The 26,117-nt window shown below is 42.9% G+C and overlaps 2 protein-coding genes across 3 annotated transcripts in view; one reads left to right on the forward strand and one right to left on the reverse strand.

The window, feature by feature from the left end:
• Positions 1-21,976, reverse strand: part of MOB3B (MOB kinase activator 3B) — a 182,008-nt gene extending 160,032 nt beyond the window's left edge. For both annotated transcript variants that reach the window (XM_058565928.1, XM_058565929.1), the window contains exon 1: positions 21,824-21,976. The gene's annotated coding sequence lies outside the window, so the exon portion shown is untranslated. The remainder of the gene's footprint in view (positions 1-21,823) is intronic.
• On the forward strand, positions 16,632-17,258 carry IFNK (interferon kappa). The gene has a single exon (XM_058565932.1). The coding sequence runs from the start codon at positions 16,632-16,634 to the stop codon at positions 17,256-17,258; it is 627 nt and encodes a 208-aa protein (XP_058421915.1).
• Positions 21,977-26,117: the final 4,141 nt, after the last annotated feature.

Raw genomic sequence — 26,117 nt, forward strand, 5'->3', positions numbered from 1 at the left:
TACGCATGCATTTGGTTCAACACCAGTCCCACAACAACCCAGCTCAGATTTCAGTTACCACAGTATATTATATTAGTAATTGCATGAAGTACAAACTCGATAGCTAGCTCTTCAGTCCACAGATCACTGTGTAAATAACAGGTGCGCATCATGACCAGCTACCAATCTCATTGCTTCTTCCAAAGCTTGGCGGTGATTGGTCACTGCATATCTAAGCAGGGCAAACGGTGGGCCCACATCACTCTGACCTCTGCTTCTATCTTTGCATCTCCTCAGCCTCTCACCCACCTGTCTCCCTCTTATAAAGCCCCTGTGATTACATTGGGCCCACCCTGATAATCCAGGATAATTGCCCATCTCAATACATCTAACTTAATCACATGTGCAAAGTCCCTTTTGACATGCAAAGTAACATATTCACAGGTTCTAGAGATTAGAATGTGGACATCTTTGAAGGGGGGCATTATTTTGCCTACCACAGCCCATCAGGTTTTTTCCAAATGACTGTGTTCTCCTGGACAGTGACCCCCAGTCAGCTGCTAGAAAGACAAAGCTGGCTGTAAACATCTGTGTCTGCATCTGGAACCCCTGGGAAAGGGCTAGAACAGAGAAATGATTTAGCCTGGTGTTCCTGACCCTGAATCAGCTTTCCCCAAAGCACGGCTCAAGCCACTACTGCCTAGATTCATTCTATATCCAAAAGTCCACTTTCCAGTATGTGTGGGAACTCCTACATTCATATTCTCCCTCCTTGGACGCTCAGAATTCACACAGGCATACTAGAGGTCTTGAGAAGTCCTGCAGTAAAGAAACATCTTTGCTTATTTATCCCTGAGTTTTCTCAATTTATTTTTCATGGAACACTTTAGGAATGCTGCACTAGATTGTTCTCCAACTCTGGTCAATGCTACGAAAGCAGCTCCACAGGGAATCCACCCACCTCTCTGGTCCTCTTAAGAGCCTAACCGGTGAAGCCCTCCCACCAGGAAGGAGCGGTTCTTCGCTCACACCAGCCCTCAGGTGCACTTCGGCAAACCCAGAACCTGCCTATTGACTCACACGCACAAAGTATATGAAGTGATATATTCTTCAGGTGTCTCGTTCTGCCTGGAGACTCATTTCCTGGAGAGTTGGGGTTTTTTTCTTTTTTCCCTCTCCTTGACTCTGGATCTCAACGCTAAAGGGAAAAAAATGATCAGGACATAACGTCACCTAATACGCTCATGAGCGTTGCTTCCCTCTCTTATCTGCCAAATCAAATACTTAGTCAGATTGCCACATAAAAACTAAAACATTTTCTTTTTTTAGCAAATGGGTTGCTACTGTCAAAACAGAGAAGAGGCGCTCATTGTCTCATGGGTGTGTTCCAGGCTGGAGCCCTAAGAGCCCTCCTGCGTGGGATGTTTGATTCACTGTAATCTTTCTCAGGAATCATTGGAAGTTTTGGAGGAACCACGAAATCTCAGAGTCAGAAGGAAACTTGGAGATTACCCATCTGATTTTCTTCTAGAATCTTCCTTCACTATCCCTAATTGAGAGGCTCTTCATTTATGTTTCATACATTTTACAACCACCATCTACCTTTCAACTACTACTCACCAGAACAAATCCTCTGTCCAAGAGGATTGGGTAACTTGCCAAGCCCAAGCCAGGCTATGTTCCTTCTCCCTCTGTCTGAGATGCCTTCTCTCATCTATCCACATTTTTCATAATAATAATAGCAAATATTTACTGCATGCCTACCACATGGTAGGCACTACGCCAAGCCTGTTAATTACGTCATCTTACTTTATCTTGACCATGGTCCTGTGATGTAATATTGCTACTTTATAGACAATCACAGAAAACAATTGAGTGTTTTGCTGTGTTTACCGATATTATTTACCGAGTGTTTTCCATATTTCAGACACTAAAGTGCTAAGCACTTTACATTTTTATCATCACATCTATGAAGGGATGTTATGATTCCTCTTTTGCAGATTAAAAAGAGAAGCTTCCACGTGGTAAGAAATTCAACCATGGTCATGCAGCTAGTAAAAGGCAGAGTTGGGATGCAAATCATGAGTATCTTCTACTCATCCTTCACTCCCTCCTTCTCTCTGTTGCCTTTCCAGCCAGAGGGGTCCTCTCTGTATCTCTTTTTTTTTTAATTTATTATTTGTTTATTTATTTACTTATTTTGAAATATCAATCTTTATTCTTCTTCTTTTTTTTTTTTTGTGAGGAAGATCGGCCTTGAGCTAACATCTGCCAATCCTCCTCTTTTTGCTGAGGAAGACTGGCCCTGGGCTAACATCCATGCCCATCTTCCTCCACTTTATATGTGACACCACCATGGCATGGCCTGACAAGTGGTGCATCGGTGCACGCCCAGGATCCAAACCCGGGCCGCCAGCACTTAACCACTACGCCATGGGGCCAGCCCGCTCTGTGTATCCCTGAATTCACAGAGCATTTATTTATCAATCCACTCTTGTTGCTTGTCATATCCTGCACAGTGATTAATTTCTCCTCACTGGGCATCTGTTATACTACTTTGCATCTCTCAGCATGCTGCTCGTGACACATGCTCTATAAACATAAACTGGTTTAGAATGAGTCTTCTTACAGCTACCAGGACTGGTGTGAAAACCTATTTTTGATGAAGGGTGTCGGGGTCTCAGCTGATTTCTTGGTTGTTTCAGAAAGAAACATTGGCATGCAGCACAGGGGATTAAACTAAATAGTCCGTCCCTCGATGCTCATTTTAGCAGCTACCACGGGAGTGAGTGACTATTAGACTTCGTCCCCTCAGATCCGGTGATGCCAAGGTTGAAGGAATCTCTATGAGTCTGAGTTGAATCTCCAACATCTAGGAAAGTTCTTGGCACACAATAGGTGCTCAACAAATACCTTCTGAATAATGGCCAGTTACAAAGTCCTGGCCAGTTACCGATTCAGCATTTAGAAATGACAATCTCCTGTCATCTCTGAAGGGATTCTTAGAAATAGTTCACCTAGAAGCAGCTTTAAGTTCTTCAAGTAGTCATGGTTGATCATGATAAATAATGACACTTTTTTCTGTTGGGATGGATTTGACACGCTGATGAGTTGTTTTTTTTAAAGAATTCAAAGTTACCTGTTAGGAGGTTAAAAAGAGGGTACCAACAGAGACCTATTAAGTAGCTCCAACCAAAAGCCCTGCACCATTTGGGGGGAACAAAAGAATACACTTGGGAAATATTACTCTCTCTGTAATATGCACTCAGGACATTCAAATCCTAGGAATGGTTTCTAAAGAAACTATTTCACTGATATCATAATAAATACTGTTTGGGTAAAGCCTACCATCGTTTGCTGAGTCCCTTGAACTCTCAGTACCAAATGCTGACATTCTACAAACAACAAATCATAACAAGATTTGCACTTAAAAAGGTTTTGAAAGGTGTCATTAAAAAACACAAGGCTCATGCAGAGTCTCTTCATCCATTAAGCCACCAGGGGCTTCTCCAGGGGCTGAGGAATCCAGGTGTAGGGATGGACCAAGAAGCCCTGCAGGATGGAGGGGAGAGTGAAGGGGTGGGTTCCCTGGGACATGGCCTAGGCTGGCCTAGAAAAATAAATTCATAGAGGGGGCCTGTGTCCACAAGTGTAGGAAATCAAAACCGTTATTCTTTCATCTTGAAGGCCATTTTTCTAAAAATAAATACATAAAATACATAAAGGTATATTAAAATATTGACCATACAGAAAGCAATGAGAGAGGTAAGGCATGAGATACTCCTTATAATGCAGAGAGGAAATCAAACATGCAGGCTGAAAACTGTGCTGAGTTTAAATGAAATTTGCCACCAAGACAGTCCTTGGTAGACAGATGCTTAATGTGGATGCTAAAAACAATATAGTAAGTCACCTGGTCTAAATATATGAAGAAAATGAGAATGGGGCCGACCAAGGCCGTTTCCCAAGGTCAAACAACACAAGAAAAGAACCAAGGTCTCCTAAAACTTTAATCCTTCCACTACTCCAGGGAAAGCAAACAGCTCCAGTTCCAGTCACTCTGTAGTGACTGCCTACCTGTGACATGGAGAAAGTCGGGTCTGGGCTTAGTATGAATGAGCGCTGTGATTGGTTAGTGATGTCTGCCATGGCTCTATGATAAAAGTGGTGGTAAGTGTGCTACTTAAAGGCCTCTCTCCAGTACACCATGCCACACAACCCAAGTCTACACAATCAAAATTGTCGCATGACTAATACAAATGTTTTTAGTTTTCTTAGTGTTCATCATTCACATAAAAGATACACTTATTCATCCAATAAAATATATACATAAATATACACACATTAAGAGATATTGAGTTTTATAGTTCTGAAGCCAAGCCTTAGCATCAACATATATTTGCTACAAGAAGAAAGGAAGGAAGGGAGGGAGAGAGGGACAGAGGCAGGAAGGAAGGAAGGGAGGATATATTTCAAGTTCCCCAAATTTACAGAAACATCAAATGAAATTACCAGCCCAATAAATTTATGTAACACCTTTTAGTGACAATATGCACTTTATTAATACTTTTATTTTCCCTTCAATGGGATTTTAACACATCTTCTGAAAAGAATAAACATTACAATTTCAAGTGACTCATTTGATGAGAGCAAGAAGTTTATGTGGTAATAGAAAAAGAGAGGGCGAAAGAAAACAAAAAGAGGGGCAAAAGGCATTTTACAATATAAGAGTTTTTCATACTTCTCTTTTGTTTAAAACCAAAGAAAACACTGGGGTTACAGCAATCGTTGTTGCTGCTTATGTTGCCTAATGAAGTAGTAATTTTGTAATCTTCCACAGATTTAATGTTCCACTGGAATTTGGACATGGGATTTATTTTCTAACATTATCTTCTTTTCATGCTCTCTTTAGATCAGTGTTTCATAAAGTACGTTCCCCTAAACACTGGTTCCTCGGGATATTAATAACTATGACTTTTTTTGGTCAACTAAGTTTGTTATATCATGGGTTGAACAAGTTTAACAGGTGTCTTGCTGCAAGATTTAGAGGCTTTTAATATGCTAATGTACATTGTGAGTCAATATTAAACATAATGTTGTCTAAATTTCTTGACCCACAAAAAGCTTCTTTCATGGAGCTTCTTGCAAAATTAGTGGTCATGGAACCAACTTTGGGAAAACTGATCTGAGTACTTCTGCCCCGGAAGATACTGTGTTGACAATTGCACTATCGCCTCTTCTAACTGCATGATGCTCTGGTCCTCCCCACGGCCTGTCTCTGCCGCAGGATCCCCCACGTTGACTTGACCTAGGAGCCAAGCCCACTGGCATGCTCCTCCCAGTCTGCTGCTGTGCAGAGACCTTGGCAGGCCCGGATCTTGCCCCTTCTCACAGGGACAGCAGGGCTTTTCCTGCCTCTGCCACAGAAGCCAGAAATGAATTCCAGCCACACCCTGGAATCATATTTGCCTTGTCCCCTGTGTATGGTCAAGCTGTGGGGACTCATAAACAGCTTCCAGCATCTAAATTGACCACACAGGGAGAGAAAGGGTCTTGCTCTCCATGAGCAGAAATACACACCCAAGTGTATTTGACTTATTTTGTCAGAAGCCAGGAGTCTATAGAAGTCTTTCTCGAGAAAACTATTTTTGAGAGGTGAAGGTTGTCATGTTATTAGGTGACAAATTTTCTTCTCTATTAAAAAGAGAGAAGGAAAGAAAAAAATGATGTACTCAAGACACTTATTTTACACTTAAATAACAGTTTGACAGAAAATTGGGCAGACAGTTTTGCGTGAACTTTGCCAAGTTATGTAACTTTTTGCAGCCATGGTTCCTCAAAACTGTAAAATGGGATCGTGCAGGATTCTTTTGGTGATAAAAGGAAATAATGTATGCAAACTGGATAACACTATGCTTGATGCCTGGTTAGTGCCCAGTGTAGTGTTAGCTATGGATGATACTGAAGGATCTTCTCCTACACGTTGGTCCTCAGGAGAAATAAGTTCCATAGGTTCTGCTTTTTAAAAGAAAGCAAATGACAGTATCTTTCTACCAAAACAGTTTTCGTATAAGGAAAGTATGCCTTTTTTAAAGACATCAGATTAATCATGTCTCTTCTTATTTGTATAACCTTGAAAAAAAATGGAAAGTCTTTTACTCCAATAGTCCTTCTTCTACTCTTTAGAAAAAAAGAAAATAACCTCATTAGAAAGCTGTCTCTGACAACTCCACTTCTCTTCAAATGGATTTTTAAAAATTTTTATTGGGTATCTACAGTGTGTCCCATCATGCCAGCCCAATCCCCAAGTCAACTCACACCAGTGCCAACATATTTTGATTGCTAGACTGTTTTCCCAAATGGATCAGGCGCATGGGAGAGATGGGCTAGCTGTTCCTCAAACTATTCCCTCTTCTTCCTGGGCACATGGCTAGACTAAATTTCCTGGCATCCCTTGCACTTAGCTGTGATTATGTGACTAAGTTCTCGCCAATAGGATGTGACTAGAAGTGACGTGTGCCCCTCCAAGCGTAATCTATGTAACGCTCCCACGCACACTCCTTCAGCTTGATGAAGATAAGCCCCAGCTTGACGAAAATAAGCCCTGCAACCTTGGAAGCCACACGGAAGATGCCAGAGCCAGAAAATGGAAGGTGTCAGTGTCCCTGATCACTGCTTGGAAGAAACCCAATCGTAGCTCAAGTACCTCTGTACCAAATTTCATATAAGTGAGAAATGCTTGTTATGTTTGAGCCATTTTATTTCTTTCTTTTCTTTTTTTTTTTTTTTGGATGTGTTTTTTACAGTACCTGGCCTCTAGAGCATCTGGAAGTCCTAGGATTTTTACAAAAGTATGAAACACTGATGGATTATTTGTAAAATAATGAATCTAATCATTGTGTGTCAAATCAGACCCTAGCTCACAAAATAACTAAATAATCTAGAACTAAGACATCATTGTAGACTAGCTTCTACTCCAGGTAAACCATCAGAGGTGCCAAAAGTTTAACAAAAATGTTGTTGAAAACCTTGAAATATAAAATATTCATTTCATTTATTTAATTTTTCTGTGACACAAGAAAAGTCTGCTATTGCTTGACTTTAGTGACAAAAACATCTTGATTCAGCCTATTAAACAGCAGTATGTTTACTAGGAGTACAGTTTGTGTCAGAGCATTTGTACAGATAGACATTTCTGACAGTTAGACATTTCTGAGATTTTTTAAAAAATCAAATGGAGAGAATTGGACTTGTTAGCTATAGGCTCTCATCTATATTTAACAAATAATAGATTAAGATTGGTTTCTTAACTTTAGAATTGTATGATTATATTCTATTATGATTTGATTATAGATAGTAATCCATGGTTTAATTTGATTTTATTTAAATGTTAAAATGTACGGGAATATGCATTTTTTCGGTATACACATAGGAAATACATGAGGGAACATTCTCAGAAATTTTAAACCCTCAAGCTAAACCTGAGAAATTCAAGCCTCAACCCCAACCTAAGTCCAATTAAGTAAATTATTTATCTTGTTGTCCAAAGTATAAGGTACCCAACCTAGTTTAAGGCCATCCAGTTAAAGATGTAATGCCAAATGAGATTACTTACTGGTCATCCAAATACTATCATGTTAATCCAGTAAAGATCTTATCAAATGGATTATCAATGGCACTTCCGGAAAACTTCTTTGGTGGTCACAGATGTTAGCCTGGACCCAAACGCATCATCAGTAACATACTAAAAACATCTCTCAAATCAGTCTTATTCTCTCCATTTCCACTGCTCCCACCTCTGTCTAGGCCGCCACAACTCTTACCTGGCCTACTAAAATACCTGCTCTCAACTGGGCTCCTTGCTTCCACTCTTGCCCCTTCTCGAAATTGTTCTCCCCCAAGGGTCCCCAAAGTGATCTCTTTTAAGGCAAATGTCATATCACACCACTCGCTTGGTTAAAATTCTTTCATCTGTCTTCATTGGTCTTAGAATAAGATTGGAACTCCATTATGGTCTGCCACTCCCTACCCAATCCCAGTTTATCCCAGTACAAACCTCCCAATCCCTTCACTCCAACCCAACTAATCTCCTTTGTGTTCCTTGAATATCCTAAGCTCTTTTCCATCAGGACTTTTGAAGTTCCAGTTCTCTCTTTCCTGAAATGCTCTCCCTCTAGCTCTTTACATGGCTGCCTTTTCTTCATCCTTCAAGTCTCAATTCAGCCATCGATCTCCCCTAACTATCCTCTTTCTCTGTTTATTTCCTTCATAGCACTTATAACACAGTGTAATTTTACTTTTTATTATCTGAAAACCTGGATACTCTACAAGGACATGAACCTTTTTTTCTTTTTCTTTTTTACTGCCTTGTATCAGGTATCATATCCTCAGAGATGGATGGATGAGTAGATGGATGGATAGATGAATAGATGGATAGAACAATGGACGAAAAGATGGATGGATAGATGGATGGATGGATGAATGGATGGATGGATGAAATGCATAGACAATAGATAATTTCAGCATTCTTTATCCCAGCAACTGGGACCATTCACGAGAAACTGTATTATCACGTTTGGCAATGAGTGTTACTGCCCTGTTCCGGCGGGGATGGGTATAGGGCAATCTCAATTTCCACTCTCTTAACTGCATCTCTCTTGGAAATGTAAAGAAGTTTAGCTCTGAGGCCCTGTTCACACAGTGAGTTTTACTTTTAAGTGAAAAATGCTTGACTTTGCAAAATTGATAATCCCAAGAGGATGTGTCTTAATATTTAATTATCTAGAGTATTTGGAGACACAAGGCTATCCTCGCTTTGAATTAAGCCATCCAACTTATGAAGAAGCTCTTTCAGGAAAAAAAAGTCACCTCGATGTACAGGAAAACCACAGGCCACTTCCTTAGATCCCCTTCCTTATCTAGGACTATCGCCCTTAAAGGAGTACAGCAAATCAAACCTACGACTATGTGGAAATCCAGCACACACTTCACTTTTGTTTATGGCACTGGGTCAACCTGACAGAATAGTTTGTTTTCCCAGTTCTGACTAAATGGAAGAGAGTCGTGCCTACAAATGGTTTTCCCAAAAGTTCCTCTGTACATATAATAAGAAAGGCAGGACTGGATCTGGGCAGGAGCTCTGGAAATGTCAGGGCAGTCTCTCCACACTGATTGTCCCTGAGAATGCCAACATGTGTGACCATACTTTTCCCTACTGTGAGCCATGATGAAGAAACGCTGTCCCAATCCAGCCAAACCGATGAACTCCATTCTGTAGCTCCACATGAGAAAACTCCACAATCCCTGCAGAATGCCTGCCCGGGGAACCACACACTGGCAATGTGACATCCGCCTACACGGGGAGGGGGGAAGTTACAAGAATCAGCCCTGCAATGCATGTGGCGTGGTGATTACTCCTGTAAGGAAGTTGCTGGGGTCTTTGCCTAGGAAATCGACAGTGCTCTCTTGAAGGCCCACAGGAGAGAGTCTTCCCAGGACTTAGTACCAACAAATGCTTTGCTTCTACTGAGGATTTAGCTTTGTTGCTGGTTAGGTTTTTTGTGTGTGTGTGTGAGGAAGATTAGCCCTGAGCTAACATCTGTTGCCAATCCTCCTTTTTTTGCTTAGGAAGGTAGGCCCTAGGCTAACATCCTTGCCCATCCTCCTCTACTTTATATGGGACACCGCCACAGCATGGCTTGATAAGCAGTGTATTGGTCTGTACCAGGGATCTCAACCTGTGTACCCAGGGCCACTGAAGTGGAGCATGCTCACTTAACCGCTGCACCACCGGGCCAGCTTCTGCTTAGCTTTATCGTTTGGATGTTGTGATTTCTTTAACAGAATATATTTCCTCTTTGCTTCTAGAAAGCCAGGGACAGATTTGCAACCCTCTGCAACAATGACACTGAACATTATGACATACATTCTTATGTTCTAACTGTACCCAACTTCATCTTGCTTTCTTGCTCTTGTTTTCCCTCAATTCTGATTCCTTTAACTACTTTTGATTCTCTTGTATTGTATATTTTTTATAAGCTGCTTCAAATCCTTTGGGGAATGAAATAGGCTATTAACGCATAGATGCACACAGTGACTTCACACCAAACTTTTTACCCTAGATCCTATAAAAATACAATGTGGCCTCAGACAGACCTGGATTTGAATCTTGATTCTGCGGATTTCTAGCTATGTGATCTTGGGCAAATCACTTAACATTTCCAAGCTTCCATTCCCTCCTTATTAAATTGAGGATAATAACATCTACATTTTAGAGTGGCTATGAGAATTAAAGATAATTTATTTAAAGAGTTGGTACTTAGTAGCTGCTAAATAAATAGTATCTTTTATTAGTATTAATAACTATGCAGACTGTTACCAAAGAATATCTAAAGACAATGTCTGGAAGACACAGGGACACAGCCACATGGAAAATGTCATGTGACTATGGAGACAGAGATTGGAGTGATCATCTACAAGCCAAGGAACACCAAGGATTGCCAGCAATTACCAGAAGATAGAAGAGGCAAGGAAAGAGTCTCCCCTAAAAGGTTTAGATGGACCACGGCTCCGATGATACTTTCATTTCAGACTTCTAGACTCCAGAACTATAAGAGAATAAATTTCTATTGTTCTGAGCCACCCAGTTTGTGGAAATCTGTTAGAGCAATTCTAGGAAACTAATACATCCCCCAACTCCTTCTTCCTGGACACCATCCCCAAACTCAGGCATTGCTCAGACGCTAAAGAAATCCTAAAATTCGGGGCATCTGAGTCTTCTGTCAGTCTAAGAAAAGCCCACTTAAATTTTTCCATAATAATGCCTTTCTCTCTTCTTCATAATCGTCAGGAAACCTTATGATCACATGCAAGCTGATAGTAATTAAAAGAAGACACGGTCCTCATCTCTGCAGTGGCAACTCCTTTTTAAATATTTATCCTAGACAAGACGACATCCCTGTCCATCACCCACTCCACATTTGCCGTTTCTTCACAGACTACAGGCACTTTCAGATGTGGTCTGGGAAGAAATCCACAACTACTCAGTGAGTAAAGGGAAGGAATATTCTGGTAGGGGACATCTCTCATCTGAAATGCTGACTGCCACCTCAGAAGTGAAAGCCCCATTAGGGTTCGAACAAACCAAGGGACAAAACAGTGGAACAAGGATACGGACGGCAGCTGTTCTGGTGATACCAAAACTGAGGGTAGGTTTTACTGATGGTACATATTTATTTACTGATATATTTATCCCACCATATTAAATTTCTTTTTATTAGGGATCATTTTCTAAGAGCTCAAGTTATATCTGTGTAGGAAGTTACTATGTGCATAATCTGAGGCTGGGCTACAAAAGAGAATCAAGTGTAGAATCAAGTGTAAGTTTGTCCAAAGAACCTCCCTAAGAATGACTTGATAAAATGACAGCTACCAGGAGCATCTAATATGAAGAAGTGGCCATATCCGGGGAGCGGGAGGAAGGGATGGTGTTGGAAACTCCCAGCAGTTTTGCCTGCACAGGTTAACACCCAAACTTGAGAACCATAAAAAAATCACCTGGCAGTCTTTTATTCACAAGTATTTCATGTCTTCTATGTAAGAGGTGCTATGGATCCAAAACTGAAGAAGACACATTTCAGGTCTGGAGTGGAAGGTATATGAGTCAATCAAACAATACAGAACTATGTAATACCACCAGATGAGAGGAATGACAGTGCTCATGACCTAACCAGACTCAGAGAATCCCAAAGAGAAAAAACAGTGGAAGCAAGAGAGAGCATGGAATGGATGCTTGAGCTGCCATCTACCATTCTGTGAACTCATCAGTTTCCCCAATGCCTGATTTTGTCCTCCATTATCCCTACACCAAAAGAACTAAACCACGAAATAACTTCCCTGTCATTGAGACATGGCTTCATTATCTTCCTTCAGTCGCCCAACAAATTATTACTGAGCACATACTGTGTGCCAAGCGCTGTGAAAGGCACCTGGATCCGTCTCATCTAAGGGTCTGGTTAGCCATTTATCTTGGGCCTCATATTCCCAGAGGGTTTATAATGTAGATTTTTTTGTATCATATCCAAATGACATCATATATACAGTCACAGAGATACATTTACAAGGTTAAACCTCAAAGCATATCACAATTTTTATAACCCTGTTTTGGCAATTTTTAAAAAATATATACAAGTCCCCCCACTCTCATGCCGCTTATCACAGCAGTGATAAGCATTCAAGTCTCTCTCAACCTCTGTGGGTCCTGCTGGGCATTCAAGAGAGAACAGCAAACAAGCCAGTTGTTGCCCTTGGGAGACAGATATCAAATAAGAACACATACAAAACTCATAACTGTCATCTCTGCAGGAGAGAAGAGTGGCATGACATGAGGCTGAGCTGGCAAGCAAAGCTCTCACTTTAGCAGAAGTGTTTGAATTTTTACAATATGGACATATCCATGTATGACTTGTGTAGTCATTCTAAATTTCTACATCAGGTACATCACTAAAAGAAGAACAGCCAAGAAGGAGACTCAAGGACCATAGGAGAGGCTGACCTCAACATGGAAGGCAGAGAGAATGAGTGAAGCATCAAGTTGGAGCTTCAGAGTTGGTCGGGGTTAAAACAGCTGCACACAACTGTGTTGTAACCATTGTCTGCATGTCTGGGGAAGCACCGTCAGTCATGGATATAAGGCTTCCCATCTCTGAGCTCTCTACTGGGCTCAATCATCTTCTGACCCCCACTAATGAATGACTTACTTTCATGTACTGAGTAACATGGATGATCAACATGTTACTCTCATCCTGGTTTGAAACTTGCCTTTTCACGGAGAGCAATAAATCTTACCAGAAGATGCCAAATGCCCCTGAGCTGAATCACAGCTATCTCGTCTAGACTGAAATGTCTCATCTCGATTTTATCAAACAAATTGTGTCTTGCCCATTACTGTTAAGCTTGTCATCCACATGGACTTCACACAGTCCATCAACAACAGCCCCTGCTAATCAGCTTTCCCTCTGAGGAAAGCCTGGCCACACATAACGAACTCAAGACATGCTAGAGAAGTAAGAACAGATATCATGGAAACAACATTAGCCATGTCAAACTCATAGCTTGCTAATGGCAGATGAGGCAGTTGTGGCAGACAAATTTTGGGATAAACATGTTTCCTTACACTGTCATTCTTTTTGATTTTCTGATTATATTTTGAGATATATTCAGATGGTGTGGCTTTTACAGAACAGAGGCATGACCAATGATTGACCATCCAGTAATGTTTCTGATCAGAGCAACCATGTGTGAATGTATGCACACGTGTGTGTGTACTATTTTGTTTTAGTATGGTGGGTGTCCTCTTTGGAGCGTGCATGGTTATTAGGGATATGTGTATGTACACAAGTAAAGCCAGCACAAAGAAATGCAATCAGATGCACCTCTGCATGCGGTGGACAGCTGACAGAGGAAAAGCTTCCTGCAGAGGGCTTCATGTCTGAGTTCTGCTCTAAGACGTCAATGGGAGTTTGCATGGTGGATAGGGTTGTCAGATAAAATATGGGACACAGTTACATTTGAATTTCAGATAAACAATGGATGATTTTTTAGTATAGGTACATCCCGAATATTGCATGGGTGTTCTGTATTTTTATTTGTGAAATCAGGCAACCATAATGGCGGAAAAGAGGAAGACATGGGTGTCAATCATCTTTCCTTCTTTGTCGTGAATATTGTCAACATCAAAATCAGTTAACATTTATAGCACATGCAGAATGAGGTCCACGCTATAGGGAAGACCTATGAATTACTCCTACTACCTAAAACACTCAGAATGTGCCAGCTTCTTCAATCGTGGACTCCTTGAGATCACGGACTAGACTTTATTCCTCCTTCTTCAAGACCTAGTCCAGTGACTGGCATGTGGTAAATGCTAAAAATACAGTTTTGAATAAATGAAGTTATGATATGGAATGACTACAAAGGGAGGAAGTTTGAGGTGAGGGGGATAAAATGACAAAACTGTATATGGCAGAAAATACAGGGAACTTCAAGATGGCTGACAGCAGTCAAATTTGTAGCCAGTACCATCACCTATGAGCAGAACTTCTTAGGTTAGTAATTCAACTGAACAATCTCTTAGCTTGGTTAGTAAGGTTGAACTGTCTCAAATAAGTGCAAAGTATGCTAAGCACCCTGGGTGGGTGGAGGAGGGGTGATCAACACTTATACAATTATCTATTTTCAAAACCAATAAGTAAGGAGAACAAAGCATTGTAAAAGCCCAAAGAGGAACAAGGAGTTCCAACTGGGACAATGGAGGAAGTTAGGTACATAAGAAGGTATGCCCCTCAGATGTGCTTTGCACTTTGTAGACTTTGTGTGTGCGTCTGTGTAATCATAAATATATCTATATATATAAACATATATATTTTTTAACAAAAAGTTGCAAGAATAGTGCATCAAACTCACATATACTCTATATTATTCATAGCAACTCAATTGGAACTGAGTCTTAGGGAAAATTCACATTTCCTTTTGAAGTACCATCGAACAGAAATGTTTAAGTAAATAAAGTAGTATTGATCCCATTGTAGATGTATAATAATTTTTCTTTTTTAATGTATCTTGTTTTAAAAATAGTTTGCCTTATTAAATAGGGAATACTTGCTGACTAGGAAAAACTTTAAAAATCTAGGTAAATAAAAATACAAAAATAAAATTCACCCCTTATATTTGCGGTCAGAGATATGCTTCTAGATTTTTTCTGTCCATATATGCATATGTCTATATTTAACAATATGGTATCAGACTCTATATACTACCATGTAAGCTTGTTTTTAAGCTACAAAGTGTATCTATCCAAGTGACCAAATATATTCTGACAACATAATTTTTAATGTTTGCACAGAGTTTTCTACTGATGGCTTACTTAACCAAGTATCTATTGCTGAACATTTAAATTGTTTTCAGTTTTTTGCTGTGATAAACTTCCTGACAGCTAAGTCTTTAAAGACATCTCTCATTATTTCTTGAGGAAAAATTCCTAGAGGGAGAATTGCTGAGGCAAAGATTATGTACATATTTAAGGCTATTAATACATATTGCCATTTTGCTCTCTAGGAAGGTTGTGTCAACTTATAATCCTACATAAAAGGGTCCATTTTCCTAATTATTTTTCCAAGTTAGTCACCCCACAAAATCTCTCTGTGAAATCAGAATTTATATAGAGAGGGCATATAGAGTAATATAAGTTTTCTTTTCATAGGCAACCAGTCCAAAAAACCAGGACTTGAAGAAATTTCATTTGTCCACAATTAGCCTTTGGTACAGCCAACTGATTTGGAGAACTTTTAATGTCAAATTTCCAATCAAAGTTCTGCCATATCTGTGGAACTGTGGTTGCTTACCATTCTAAAATGACTTTATTGAAAATTAATGTATTTTCTTAAGATGATAAAATAAGCTAACCTTGTTAAATGACATCACATTTCACTTTCCTGGAGAAAGGAATCCATTTGCATCGACCATTTGCAGAAGGTTATTTGGTCAAACAAAGTGAAAACCATAAATGGTGGATGGCCATCACTACCACAGTAATGTTGGTCCAGGTGTGAATTAACTTGGCTAAAATGGGTGATCACCTACTCATATACCTACCTCCTCAGTGAAAGACAAACAGGAACAAACAAAAACCTTTACAGCGTCGAGAACATTCATTCAAAAAGGAAAGATAGCCAAGCAAAAGTTTTTAAATTCTGTCTAAACTATATCTAAAAGTAAAGAAAATGCATGATACTACAAGAAGGAAGGTAATGAAGCAGAAAAATATTCCCCAATATCCAACCTCCCGGAGGACTTCTAAGAAAGATATCGGAGGCATCGGAAATGCTAGGTGGGGATGGGAAGCACTTGTTCGGTTTTAACTAAAGGAAAGGATGGAAAGTTTCAACATTTCTAATGGCCACAGAAAACCAAGCTGGCTCAGTCTTCTATTTGATAAGTGCCATGCTCAATTGACCAACTCCGTGTTCCATCTTTTTTGAGATGCAGAAAAATCAAATAAAAAGAGAAAATGTCCAAATATAGAAGCTTAATTTAACAAAATTGGAAAAACCTAAGCTGTATTATATTCTGGTGGCCTTATAATCAAATAATCATAGTCATTTGGTCAATGTCTATGATTAATTCAATGAGAGGAGATGTTTGGCTAGAGAACCAGTTACAAAGCAGTCTTAGAGGATCGCTCTCTCTTATGTTATAGAGTTGAGTGAACGAGTGAGTGAGTGTATAGAGTCAGAGTTTTCAGTTCCTCCTGAAATACTCTGCATCGGTCTCATTATGATGATTCTATAGTACTGGGGTGGATCATCCAGGCATCTAAGGTAATGCAACGGTAATGCTTTGCTCACATTTCTCAAAAAAAAAAAAAAAAAAGATAGCACTTCCAAAGTCAGCGTAGTCACCCCAAGTCAAAAAAAAAAAAAGCCTCAGAGACAAAGGAAAGGGGCCGAAACCTTGAGAACCATAAAATGACGAATGAGAAAACTCCTCCCCACTGAAGAAATTCAGGTGTATAAAAGGCACACGACGGAACAGTGAAGACCTAAAACATCACTGCCAACTCTGAGTCTTGTGGATTTTTTAGCTCGGAAGAAAAAATGAGCACCAAGGCTGATGTGACTCGAAAGTGTTTGCAGCCTGCGTACCTTGTGGGTCTGTTCATCACTGGCATCCTCTCTCTGGACTGTAACGTGCTGAATATTCACCTGAGTAGAGTCACCTGGCAAAATATGAGACTTCTGAGCGGTATGAGCAATTCATTTCCTATAGAGTGTTTAAGAGAAAACAAAGCTTTTGAGTTGCCCCATGAGATCCTATCACACATCCAGCCTGTGAAAAGGGACATCAAGAAGGCCTTCTATGAAATATCCATACAGGCCTTCAACATCTTCAGTCAATATACCTTCAAATCCACTTGGGAAGAGAAACACCTAAAACAAATCCAAATTGGACTTGACAAGCAATTGCAGTACCTGGAACAATGCTTGGAGGAAGAGGAGAAGGAAGATGAAGACATGAAAGAGACAGAAGAGGATGGTACGAAACACTCAGGAACTATGGTCCCCCGGCTGAGCCACCTAGAACTGAGGAGATATTTCAACAGGATATACAATTTCCTGAAAGAGAAGAAATACAGTCACTGTGCCTGGGAGATTGTCCGAGTAGAAATCAGAAGATGTTTCTACCTCTTTCTGAAATCCATAGTACTACTCAGGAGGAAATAAGGTATATTTTTAGAATTAAAATTCCATTTCTCGCCTAAATCTCCTTCTCCTTCATTTTCAAGAATTACTGTGCTATCCTTTAAGCCTGCCCTTGGTTTTACAGGTGCTGGTTCATGTAATGTTTACTGTCTCTAAAGTTTGGCCTTGAAGCATCAGCCATGTGCATCTCCCTAAGAGAGGGGAGGCCACCCATCCCCTGGGTGACTAAGAGTCTTGTTAGAAAGTCCTAAAGGCAGTTTTAAAGAAATAAGATTCCCTCTCCATCTTATACTCTTGGTTCCTCTTTCCTTTTGCTGTTTTCTACTTGCTTTGCTTTATCACCTTTGAACTTTGCCAAGCCAATGGATAGAGTATATAGATCAGAAAATGCTGCAAAATGTAACACTTAAATGACTTAACCCTCTTGAGGCCAAGGTTGTTTTTCTATGAAAGTTCAGCAGTTAAAAGAGCTCATACAAGCTCCCATAGGGTTAAAACTCTCCCTTTCTCCCCCTGCCCTCCAAAAAAAAAAAAAAAAATTGAAATTTCTGGCCTATTTGCTTCTCAGCTTGGTTTGTTTGAAATGATACAAAGTTTGTAGGATGGTATTTTATCATTTTAAGACAGTGAAGACCCACAGCGACATTGGATGGTTGAGTTAGATGATCATTAAGCTCTAGTTCAACCTTTGAGAGCCTATGATTCCAATGCAGAGAGCACTGTTCATTTCTAATGCATATTATTTGATTTCTACATCTAAAGGCATGGAAAATGCTGCAGAAGAGTGTAGTATCTGCCTTTCATGGTTTTTCGTGTGCCTGAAAAAAAGTGCCTACAGTCATACTATGGAAGAATTTCACATTGGATTTTCCCAATTAGAAGACCACTTTCTGTCGAAGTAAATTAGTCATCCTAATAATACATGACACTTTAATATATTTTTTCTTTTGTAAAGTTATTTTCTACCTAGATGATTTACTTAAATTTTCTTGTGTTGTCCTTCATCTGTATTAATTCATCATCTAGCTGAAATGAATTTTCTCTTCCGCTTTCTCCTCTACCCCATTTCAGAATCATCTACCTTCACGCAAGAATTAACATAGAGATTGTGGCTACACAAACGCGCAAAAGAGGGTGAAGTGTACCTTGTTCAGCCCTTGGGAGACCCCTCCTGCTATTGTTATAACTGCATGTGGCTAAAGTATTTGGATTCAAGATTCATTCAAGTGCAGGCTCCAATGCCATAGACAAACAGAGAAAGTCTTACAATGAAACTGAAGCCAAATTCAGTCCAAAAGGTATAAGAAAAGTTTAAAAGAACAAGTTGTGGATCATGATATACTGGTTATCAGTGGAAGGATCAGACAATAAAACGGGTTAGTATAATCCATTTAGTCAAAACAACTCATCAACAGAGTTGGTCTAAATGAAAAAAAAAAGCATTACAAGCTGTAAAGGAGTTAGGGCACACAAGCTACTAAGCAGAAAGTATACCCTTGATATCTGCCATGCATTTCTCTAATAATGCCTTTGCGTGGTCTCCCTAATCACTCTGCTGGGATCATGTCAGTTACTTTGGTAAATAACGGTTGTGGTCTTGCAGAACGTTTGCTATGCAAGAGGGAAGAGAATTGGCTCATCAAGTCAATAAGACCTACTGTACTGGCAGGGGCAGAAGTCAGAACAGTATGCTTTTATTATGAGCACCTGGTTAGAAAAAGGAGAACAGTCCCACTGAAAAATAGGTAAAGACACAAACTGGCATCATCCCAAAGGAGGAAATACTAAGACACCATATGAAAAATGTTAAAGAAATGCAAAATAAGACAAGATACTCCCCTCCCATCACTATGGCAGAGATAAAAAAGAATGATAATATAGAGAGCAAGTGGGGTGTTGGGTATAGGAAAAAAAATCCTCTTGTGTACTGTTGGGGAGAGGATAACTGGCACAAGCTTCCTAGAGGACAATGAGACAATCTGAAATATCCTAAAAAGTGCATCAACTCCTTTGACCTCACTATCCTATCTCCAGAAATTTCTTCCAAGGAAATAACTGGATGAGATTGTTCACTGGAGTCTTGTTTATAATATCCCCCTTCCTTTTGTTTTCATTTTCACCTCTCTCTATTTTCTATTTTTTTATACAATGATTTTTTGGGGGGAAAGGGATTTTTTTTTTAATTCTAAAAATAAAGAAACTGTACAAGTTTGTCTTCCACTACAAGTACCCTGTTTTCCTTACTGGGGTGGACTGGGACAAGCACTGCCCTTTCACTTTGTTAATGGTGCCTGTGGGTGCTTCTAGAGCAATCCAGGTCCTTCTTGTTGATTCTCTCCTGCTGCTGCTGTTGCTAAATTTCAAAGGACTCCTTCCTTGGGGATCATTTTCCTAATGAAATGTTTGTAAAGTGCCTTTCAGTGCTTCAAAGATTTTGCTTTTTCTTTTTTGTTGGTCCCACTGGTCATATCCAGAAACTGCTGGAAAAAGTGCTCCGTGTCCACATTCCTGACTTAGCAATCTCCTTTGCTGTTCTTTATTAAGCGGAAGCTCAAAAGTTCTAATAAGTCGGGTAAAGGGAAAACTCCTAGAACAGTGCACAGCCAAGTGCACAGTTTCCACTTAAAATGCTTGAGTGGGTACATAGGACACAAGTGTTCAGACAGAAGCTTCCTCTCTCCCCTGGCTTGGGGGAGCGATGGAAAGGTGGAGGGTAAAAAGAGTGTACTGAGTCTCCTTGGAAGAGGGACTGATTTTTCCCAAAGAAAAAGCTGGCAACACCGGTATAGGAAGGCTATGAGCAGGGATAGGTTCCAAGAGGTCCACAGATTCGACCTCCTGTCACGGGTAAAGCGACTCTCCGGGCACCATCTGAAGACCTTGCCTTCTCAGAGTGGCTACTTTGCTCTTGCCCTAGTTCTTTAATAAATAATCCGCACTCACGAAGAATAAGCACGATGTGTAAGCATCTGACTTGTGAGGGAAGGGAGGGAAATAGGGCCACCTATAATCTAACAGGCGCACCCATAGGACAACTCGGGGCCAGTCCCAAGCCACTGGGTGGCAGGGACTTGGAAGCGGTGCCCGCGCTGTGTCCTCCGGGTCTGCTTTTTCAAAATGCTGAGAGGGGACCTGTGATTTAAACTTGGAGCCCTGCGTCAAGTCAGAAGTCCACGTTCATTCTGGAGGGAGCCACCCACCACTAGTTCCCGGCAAAGTCTTGAGGCTTCCTAGGTTATTTCCGGCTCCATTCTCGTTAAGGCGACTCGCCTGCCCTCCAGCCCTTGGAAACTCACATCCTCGGCTTTCTGCCTCTCAGAAGCGCCCAGATCCGGTCCCACTGCCCTCGCAGCGCCCAGCCACATGCTTTTAGCCGGAGAATGAAATCCTCTGAACCCACCAAAGGACACCGTGGCTTCCACTCTGGAAAGTGGCACCCTTTGCGGGGCGTCTGGGATAAGATCTGAGCAGTGCGCCCTGGGCCCCGGGCAGCCGAGGGGCGGGGAAGGAACGACTTTCCCTCCGCCCTCTAACCGCAAGGCCGGGCGGGGCGGCCTCGCCGGGGTCGGGCTCCGCTCCTTCCCCAGCCGGGATCCCGGCGGGAGCGGGCCGGGTGGCAGGCGTGGGGGGCGGGGGCGGAGGCAGAGAGGGGCTCCCTTCTCTCCCCAGGCCCCGCCAGATGTTGGAAAGGCGAACAAAAGGGGGAGACGCGGAGAAACAAAAGGCCATTCGCCACGATCTCCATTGGCTCCGTCGCGTGGTCCCTGCGGGGAGGACGGCTGGGAAGGGGGTCAGGAAGGTGGGCGACGGGGGGTCCTGAGGAGTTTGGGGGTCTCTGGTACTTACTTGCCAGGCGCCGGGGGTCGGCCTTTTGCCCTTCCTAGAGAGGTCCAAAGGCAGGGGGGAGCGATCAAGGAAAGTTGAAGGGTTTTCCCCTTCTTCCTCGGTGCAGGGGGAGGGAGGGGCTGGGATTCCAGATGTTTGACAGTTGCTGGCCCAAGGGTTCAGCAAGATTTGTACGTCCTCTACACATCCCTCCCTCCAGGAAGCACCAAGAGTCCCGGGGGCGACCCGGTCGGCGGAGCGGAGTCCCCTTCGCAGCCCCAGCCGAGCCTCCTCCTTCAAGATCGAGACGCCCTAAACCTTGCTCCCGGCCCTGGCGCACTTCTGTAAAAGTTTGTCTGCCCGCCACCTCCCCTCCCCACCCCAGCCCAACACGCACCCTACGATCATCTGCGATTCGGGATGGGTTCGGGGACAGACCTGCACCCCGAAGGAAGATGGATTTTATTGATATGTCTTGTAAAATCAAGGCCCCGGAGCCAGGGTGGAGACTGGACTCCGTCTCTGCCCGGGAAGGGCGCGCGCGGAGGCGGCCAGAAGCCCAGCCGCGGGCAGGGGTCTGAGCGGATTCCAGCCCCGGAAGCCCGCGCCTGGGGGGCGGGGAAGCGGGGTCAGCCATCTCCCGCCCCCCGGCTGCCCCCGCCCCCAGGTGCGCCCCGCACCTCTGCCCGCCCTGGCGCGCCGGGCGCGAGCAGCTGCCGGGCTGCGCCACCTCCCCTGGCTCGGAGCGGGGTCTCACTCACCGTGGGGTTTTAACTTCAACGCGGGGCCCTGGCCGCTCCCGGCGCCCGGTCAGCTGCGGCCGGAGCGAGAGGAGGAAGGTGAGCTCGGGCCCGGAGGGGCGACGCCGGCGGATCCGCGCCACGGGCGCCGGGGCCAGCGCGCGCGGTCTCAGCGAGCGGGCCGGCGGGCGGGCGAGCGATCGCGGGGCTCCGGCTTCAGCCGCCGCCGCTCCAAAGTAGCCCCCACCGGCGCCCAGCGCGCGGCTACCGAGCAGGGCGCCGAGCGGGGACCCCCTGGCGGCCGCCCGCGGAATGGCAGCTCCATGACGGAGAGAAGGCAGGTCGCCTTCGGTCGTCTCCCCTCCGGAAAAAAGCCAGGAATGGGCAGTCTGCCGGGGCTCCCAGCCTGGCGGAGAAGACACTGACCCTCCGGCCAGGGCGGCGAGGGGATACCCGATCAGAAAGGATGCGTTCTGGGTCCGCGACAGCCACATCTAAGGCACCTGAGAGGGGGAAATCGCTTACCTTCTCCAAGATTTTCTGACCTGTTGAAAAATGCCACGGACGGCCTGACAGAGAAGAGCATTAATCATTGGAAAATACTGAGATTCCGGCAGATTTACTAGACTAAGCTAGGAGTAACCGAATGAGCACGAACTTTGAAGCCCAGCCCGCAGCCTGCCGTCTTCTGCTTGTGTGATCTTGGTCTATGACCTTTAAGCCTCAGTATTCTCCTCTGTAAACTGGGGAGACCAATATCTACTTTGCAGGGTGCTTATGAGGTGTGAACTAAACACAGGAAGTAGTCTTAGTTCATAGTAGGAGTCATTAAATATAAGCTTCCTGAGGAAAAGAATGAGTCTTCCACATCTCTTTACTCCCGGTATGGTAGCATCTTAATGCATACTGTTGAGGAGTGCAAATAACAATTGCACTTTACAATTCTTACTACACACTTTAAAGAGATATGGGAATATATTAAGTAGAAATTAGGATATATGGAGAAAACATCCCTTCCCCCAAAGTGGTTTCTTGGACTACTAAATGAGAACCTCTAAAAACACACGCATCTTTTGCAATATCGTCATTTCTGATATTGCAAGAAACATTTAAATAGTCATTGTCTAATAATATCAACGCTGGATTAAATGATTCCATTTAATTCTGTGTCACTTGGGCAATGCAAAGATATTGAAGACGGTGAATATAAAACTCAAACATGAGGGAAAAAAAATGCCAGATAAAAACTCCAGCCACTAAGCGGTGTTTCCGTTCATCATCGAGTAATGCGTTCTCGTTTCCAAACCGCTTCCAACCCCGTCCCTGCTTTTAAAGCTCCTTCTGTCCTTTTGGCCTCAGGGCAGTCAGAGAGCTTTTCCTTGTCCAGAACAATTAGGAGGGAGGTGTCTTTTGATTACTCCGGTTTACATTTAATAGTCCCTCTCTCTCACTCACTAGCCCCTAATTGGGAAGAGGCTATTGGCTGCTTAAGAATTCTCATTACACGATCTTTTCTGTCCTGTCAAGAAGAGAGGAAAAAGAAGGTTTCTTGGCTCAGAAAGTAAAGCAGAGCACTGAGAGCGACCCTCTGCGCTTGGCGATAGGGCTCGTGCTCCAGGGTGCAGCTGAGCAGGGCATGCGCAGGATGAAGAGGGCTTTCGATTCCAATCAATAAACATTAATGGAATCGTTTCAGCCTTGCCTGCAGGGAAAAGAGAACTTTCATCCCACTTCCACCCCGTTAGTGGCCCCTTCCCTGGGGAAGAATGGTAGATCTGGTGAGTGGGAGGGGGCCTTTGGTACTTCCTGGGTACCTTTCGCCAGTTAGTGCTGTCGGTGTGATGATGGTGCCCAGCGCTCACCCACCCTCGGATCCAGCTTCTCTGCCTGTGACCTGGTGGCTCGAAAAGAATGATTGAGCCTTCAGAATCTGCTCTTTAAATTCAAGCATTTTAAATTCAAGCCCTCTTTGGTCCTCCTGTGTCTTGGTCTGTTCAGGCTACTATAACAAAATACCACAAAGGGGGTGGCCTTATACACAACAGAAATTTATTCCTCACAGTTCTGGAGATGGAAAAGTCCAAGATCAAGGCACCGGCAGATTAGTGTGTGGCGAGAGCCCGTTTCCTCACAGACGTCTTTTCCTGTGTCCTCACATGGCAGAAGGGGGCAAGGAAGTTTTCTCAGGCCTCTTTTAAAGGGGACTAATCCCATTCATAAGGGCTCTACCCTCATGACATAATCACCTCCCAGAGGCCCCACTTCCCAATACCACCACCTTGACGGTTAAGATTCCACATCTGAATTTTGGGAGGACACAAATCTTAGCTCTATGGCATCCTGGGCTACATCTCATTCTCCAATCCAGCTTTTATCAGAACCTGGCGTGGGTGTTGTATAGCCAACTGGCTCCATCATGAACTGAACAAGATTCTGTTTTCTACTGGCTATTATTCCTTATGTAATGCTTCTTTGCTTCTACGGAAAAGCAATCTGAAGGGAGAGAATGGGAGAAGGGGAGGATTCAGGCACCAAAAGTTCACCCAAACTGGACCGATCCACCTCCTCAGATCTGCTCCCACTGCTGCCTTCCCCCAGCTCAGTGAATGGCCACTCCAATCATTTGATTGCTTAAAGCCCCAAACCATGGAATCATCTTTGACTTTTCTTCTTTTCTATTCCACCTCTAATCTATCAGCAAATCTTGTTGGTGTTAGCTTCAAAAGGTATCCAAAAGCAGACAGACATCTCTCCACCACCTCCACAGTTAGCGCCCTGGTCCAAGCCACAAACACCTTTAGCCTGGATTCCTGCAATAGCCCCCTCACTGGTCCCCCTGCTTCCACCGTGCCCCCCGTATGTTCTATTCTCAATACAGCAGCCAGTGTAATTCCATTAAAATGTATGTTACATTTGGTCACCCTGCTACTCAAAATCCTCCTTGGGCTTCCTGTCTTACTCAGAGTAAAACCAACACAAACGGGCACCCCTGTATCTCTGACCTCATCTCCTACTACCTTCCCCATCACAAATTCCACTCCATCCACACTGCCCTCTTTGGTTCCCAGAAACAACAGGTAAGGTCCTACCGCAGGGCCTTTGTACTTGCTGTGTTTTCTGCCAGAAACACTCTTTGCTCAGATACTTCATGGCTTGTTACCTCACCTCCTTCAGCTCTTTGCTCAAAAGTCACCAGAGGGCTCCCCTTTCAACTCTATTTAAAATTACAATCACCGCCCCCCAACACTCCCTATCCAAATTCCCTGTTCCAATTTTCTCCATGGAATTTATTGCCATTTGATATATGATATATATACTGCCTGTACTCATTTTCTACATTTACTGCCTGTGTTAGTTTTCGATGGCTGCTGTAATATATTACCACAAACTCAGTGGCTTGAAACAATACAAATTTATTATCTTGTAGTTCTGGAGGTTAGAAGTCCAACACAGGTCTCATTGAGCTAAAATCAAGGTGTCAGCAGGGCTGCATTCCTTTTTGAAGTCTACAGAGGGAAATCAGGTTCCTTGTTTTTACCAGTTTCTAGAGGCCACCCGCATTCCTTGGCTCGTGATCCCATTTCTCCATCTTCAAAACCAGCAATGGTAGATCGAGTCTTCATATTGCATCACTCTGGCCTTCTGCTTCCCTCTTCCACTTATAAGAGCCCTTGTGATTACATTGAGCCAAATAATCCAGGATTATCTCCCTATGTTAAGGCTAGATGATCAGCAACCATAATTCCATCTGCAACCTAATTCCCCTTTGCCATGTAATGGAACCTGGCCACAGGTTACCGAGATGAGGATGTGGAGGTCTTTGGGAGCCATTATTCTGTCTACCACACTGCCTTACTCTTTCCACTAGAATACAGACTCCATGAGACAGGGATTTTTGTGTTTGGTTTATTGCTCTATCCCTAGACTAGCTCTACAAATGTATATGTGGACCGAATTTTGTCCCCCCCCCCCAATTCATATGTTGAAGCCCTAACCCTCAATGTGATGGTATTTGGAGATGTGGCCTTTGGGAGGCAATTAGGATTAGATGAGCTTATGAGGGCTTTCATGGCAAGATTAGTGCCTTCATAAGAAGAAAAAAGAGAGAGATCGCTCTCTCTCTGCCATGTGAAGACACAGTGAGAAGGTGCCCATCTACAAGACAAGAAAAGATTCTTCACGAGCAACTGAGGTGGCTGGCACCTGATCTTACACTTCCCAGCCTCCAGAACTGTGAGAAGTATATGTTTAAGTAAATGAGAAGTAAATTGTTTAAGCCATCCAGTCTATGGTATTTTGTTATAGTAGCCTGAGC

The sequence above is a fragment of the Diceros bicornis genome, chromosome 22, assembly GCF_020826845.1.
Source record: "Diceros bicornis minor isolate mBicDic1 chromosome 22, mDicBic1.mat.cur, whole genome shotgun sequence".
Taxonomy (NCBI): Eukaryota; Metazoa; Chordata; class Mammalia; order Perissodactyla; family Rhinocerotidae; genus Diceros; species Diceros bicornis.

Excerpts from the sequence above, each read along its gene's own strand:
- IFNK (XM_058565932.1), top strand. The coding sequence starts at position 16,632 with ATGAGCACCAAGGCTGATGTGACTCGAAAGTGTTTGCAGCCTGCGTAC.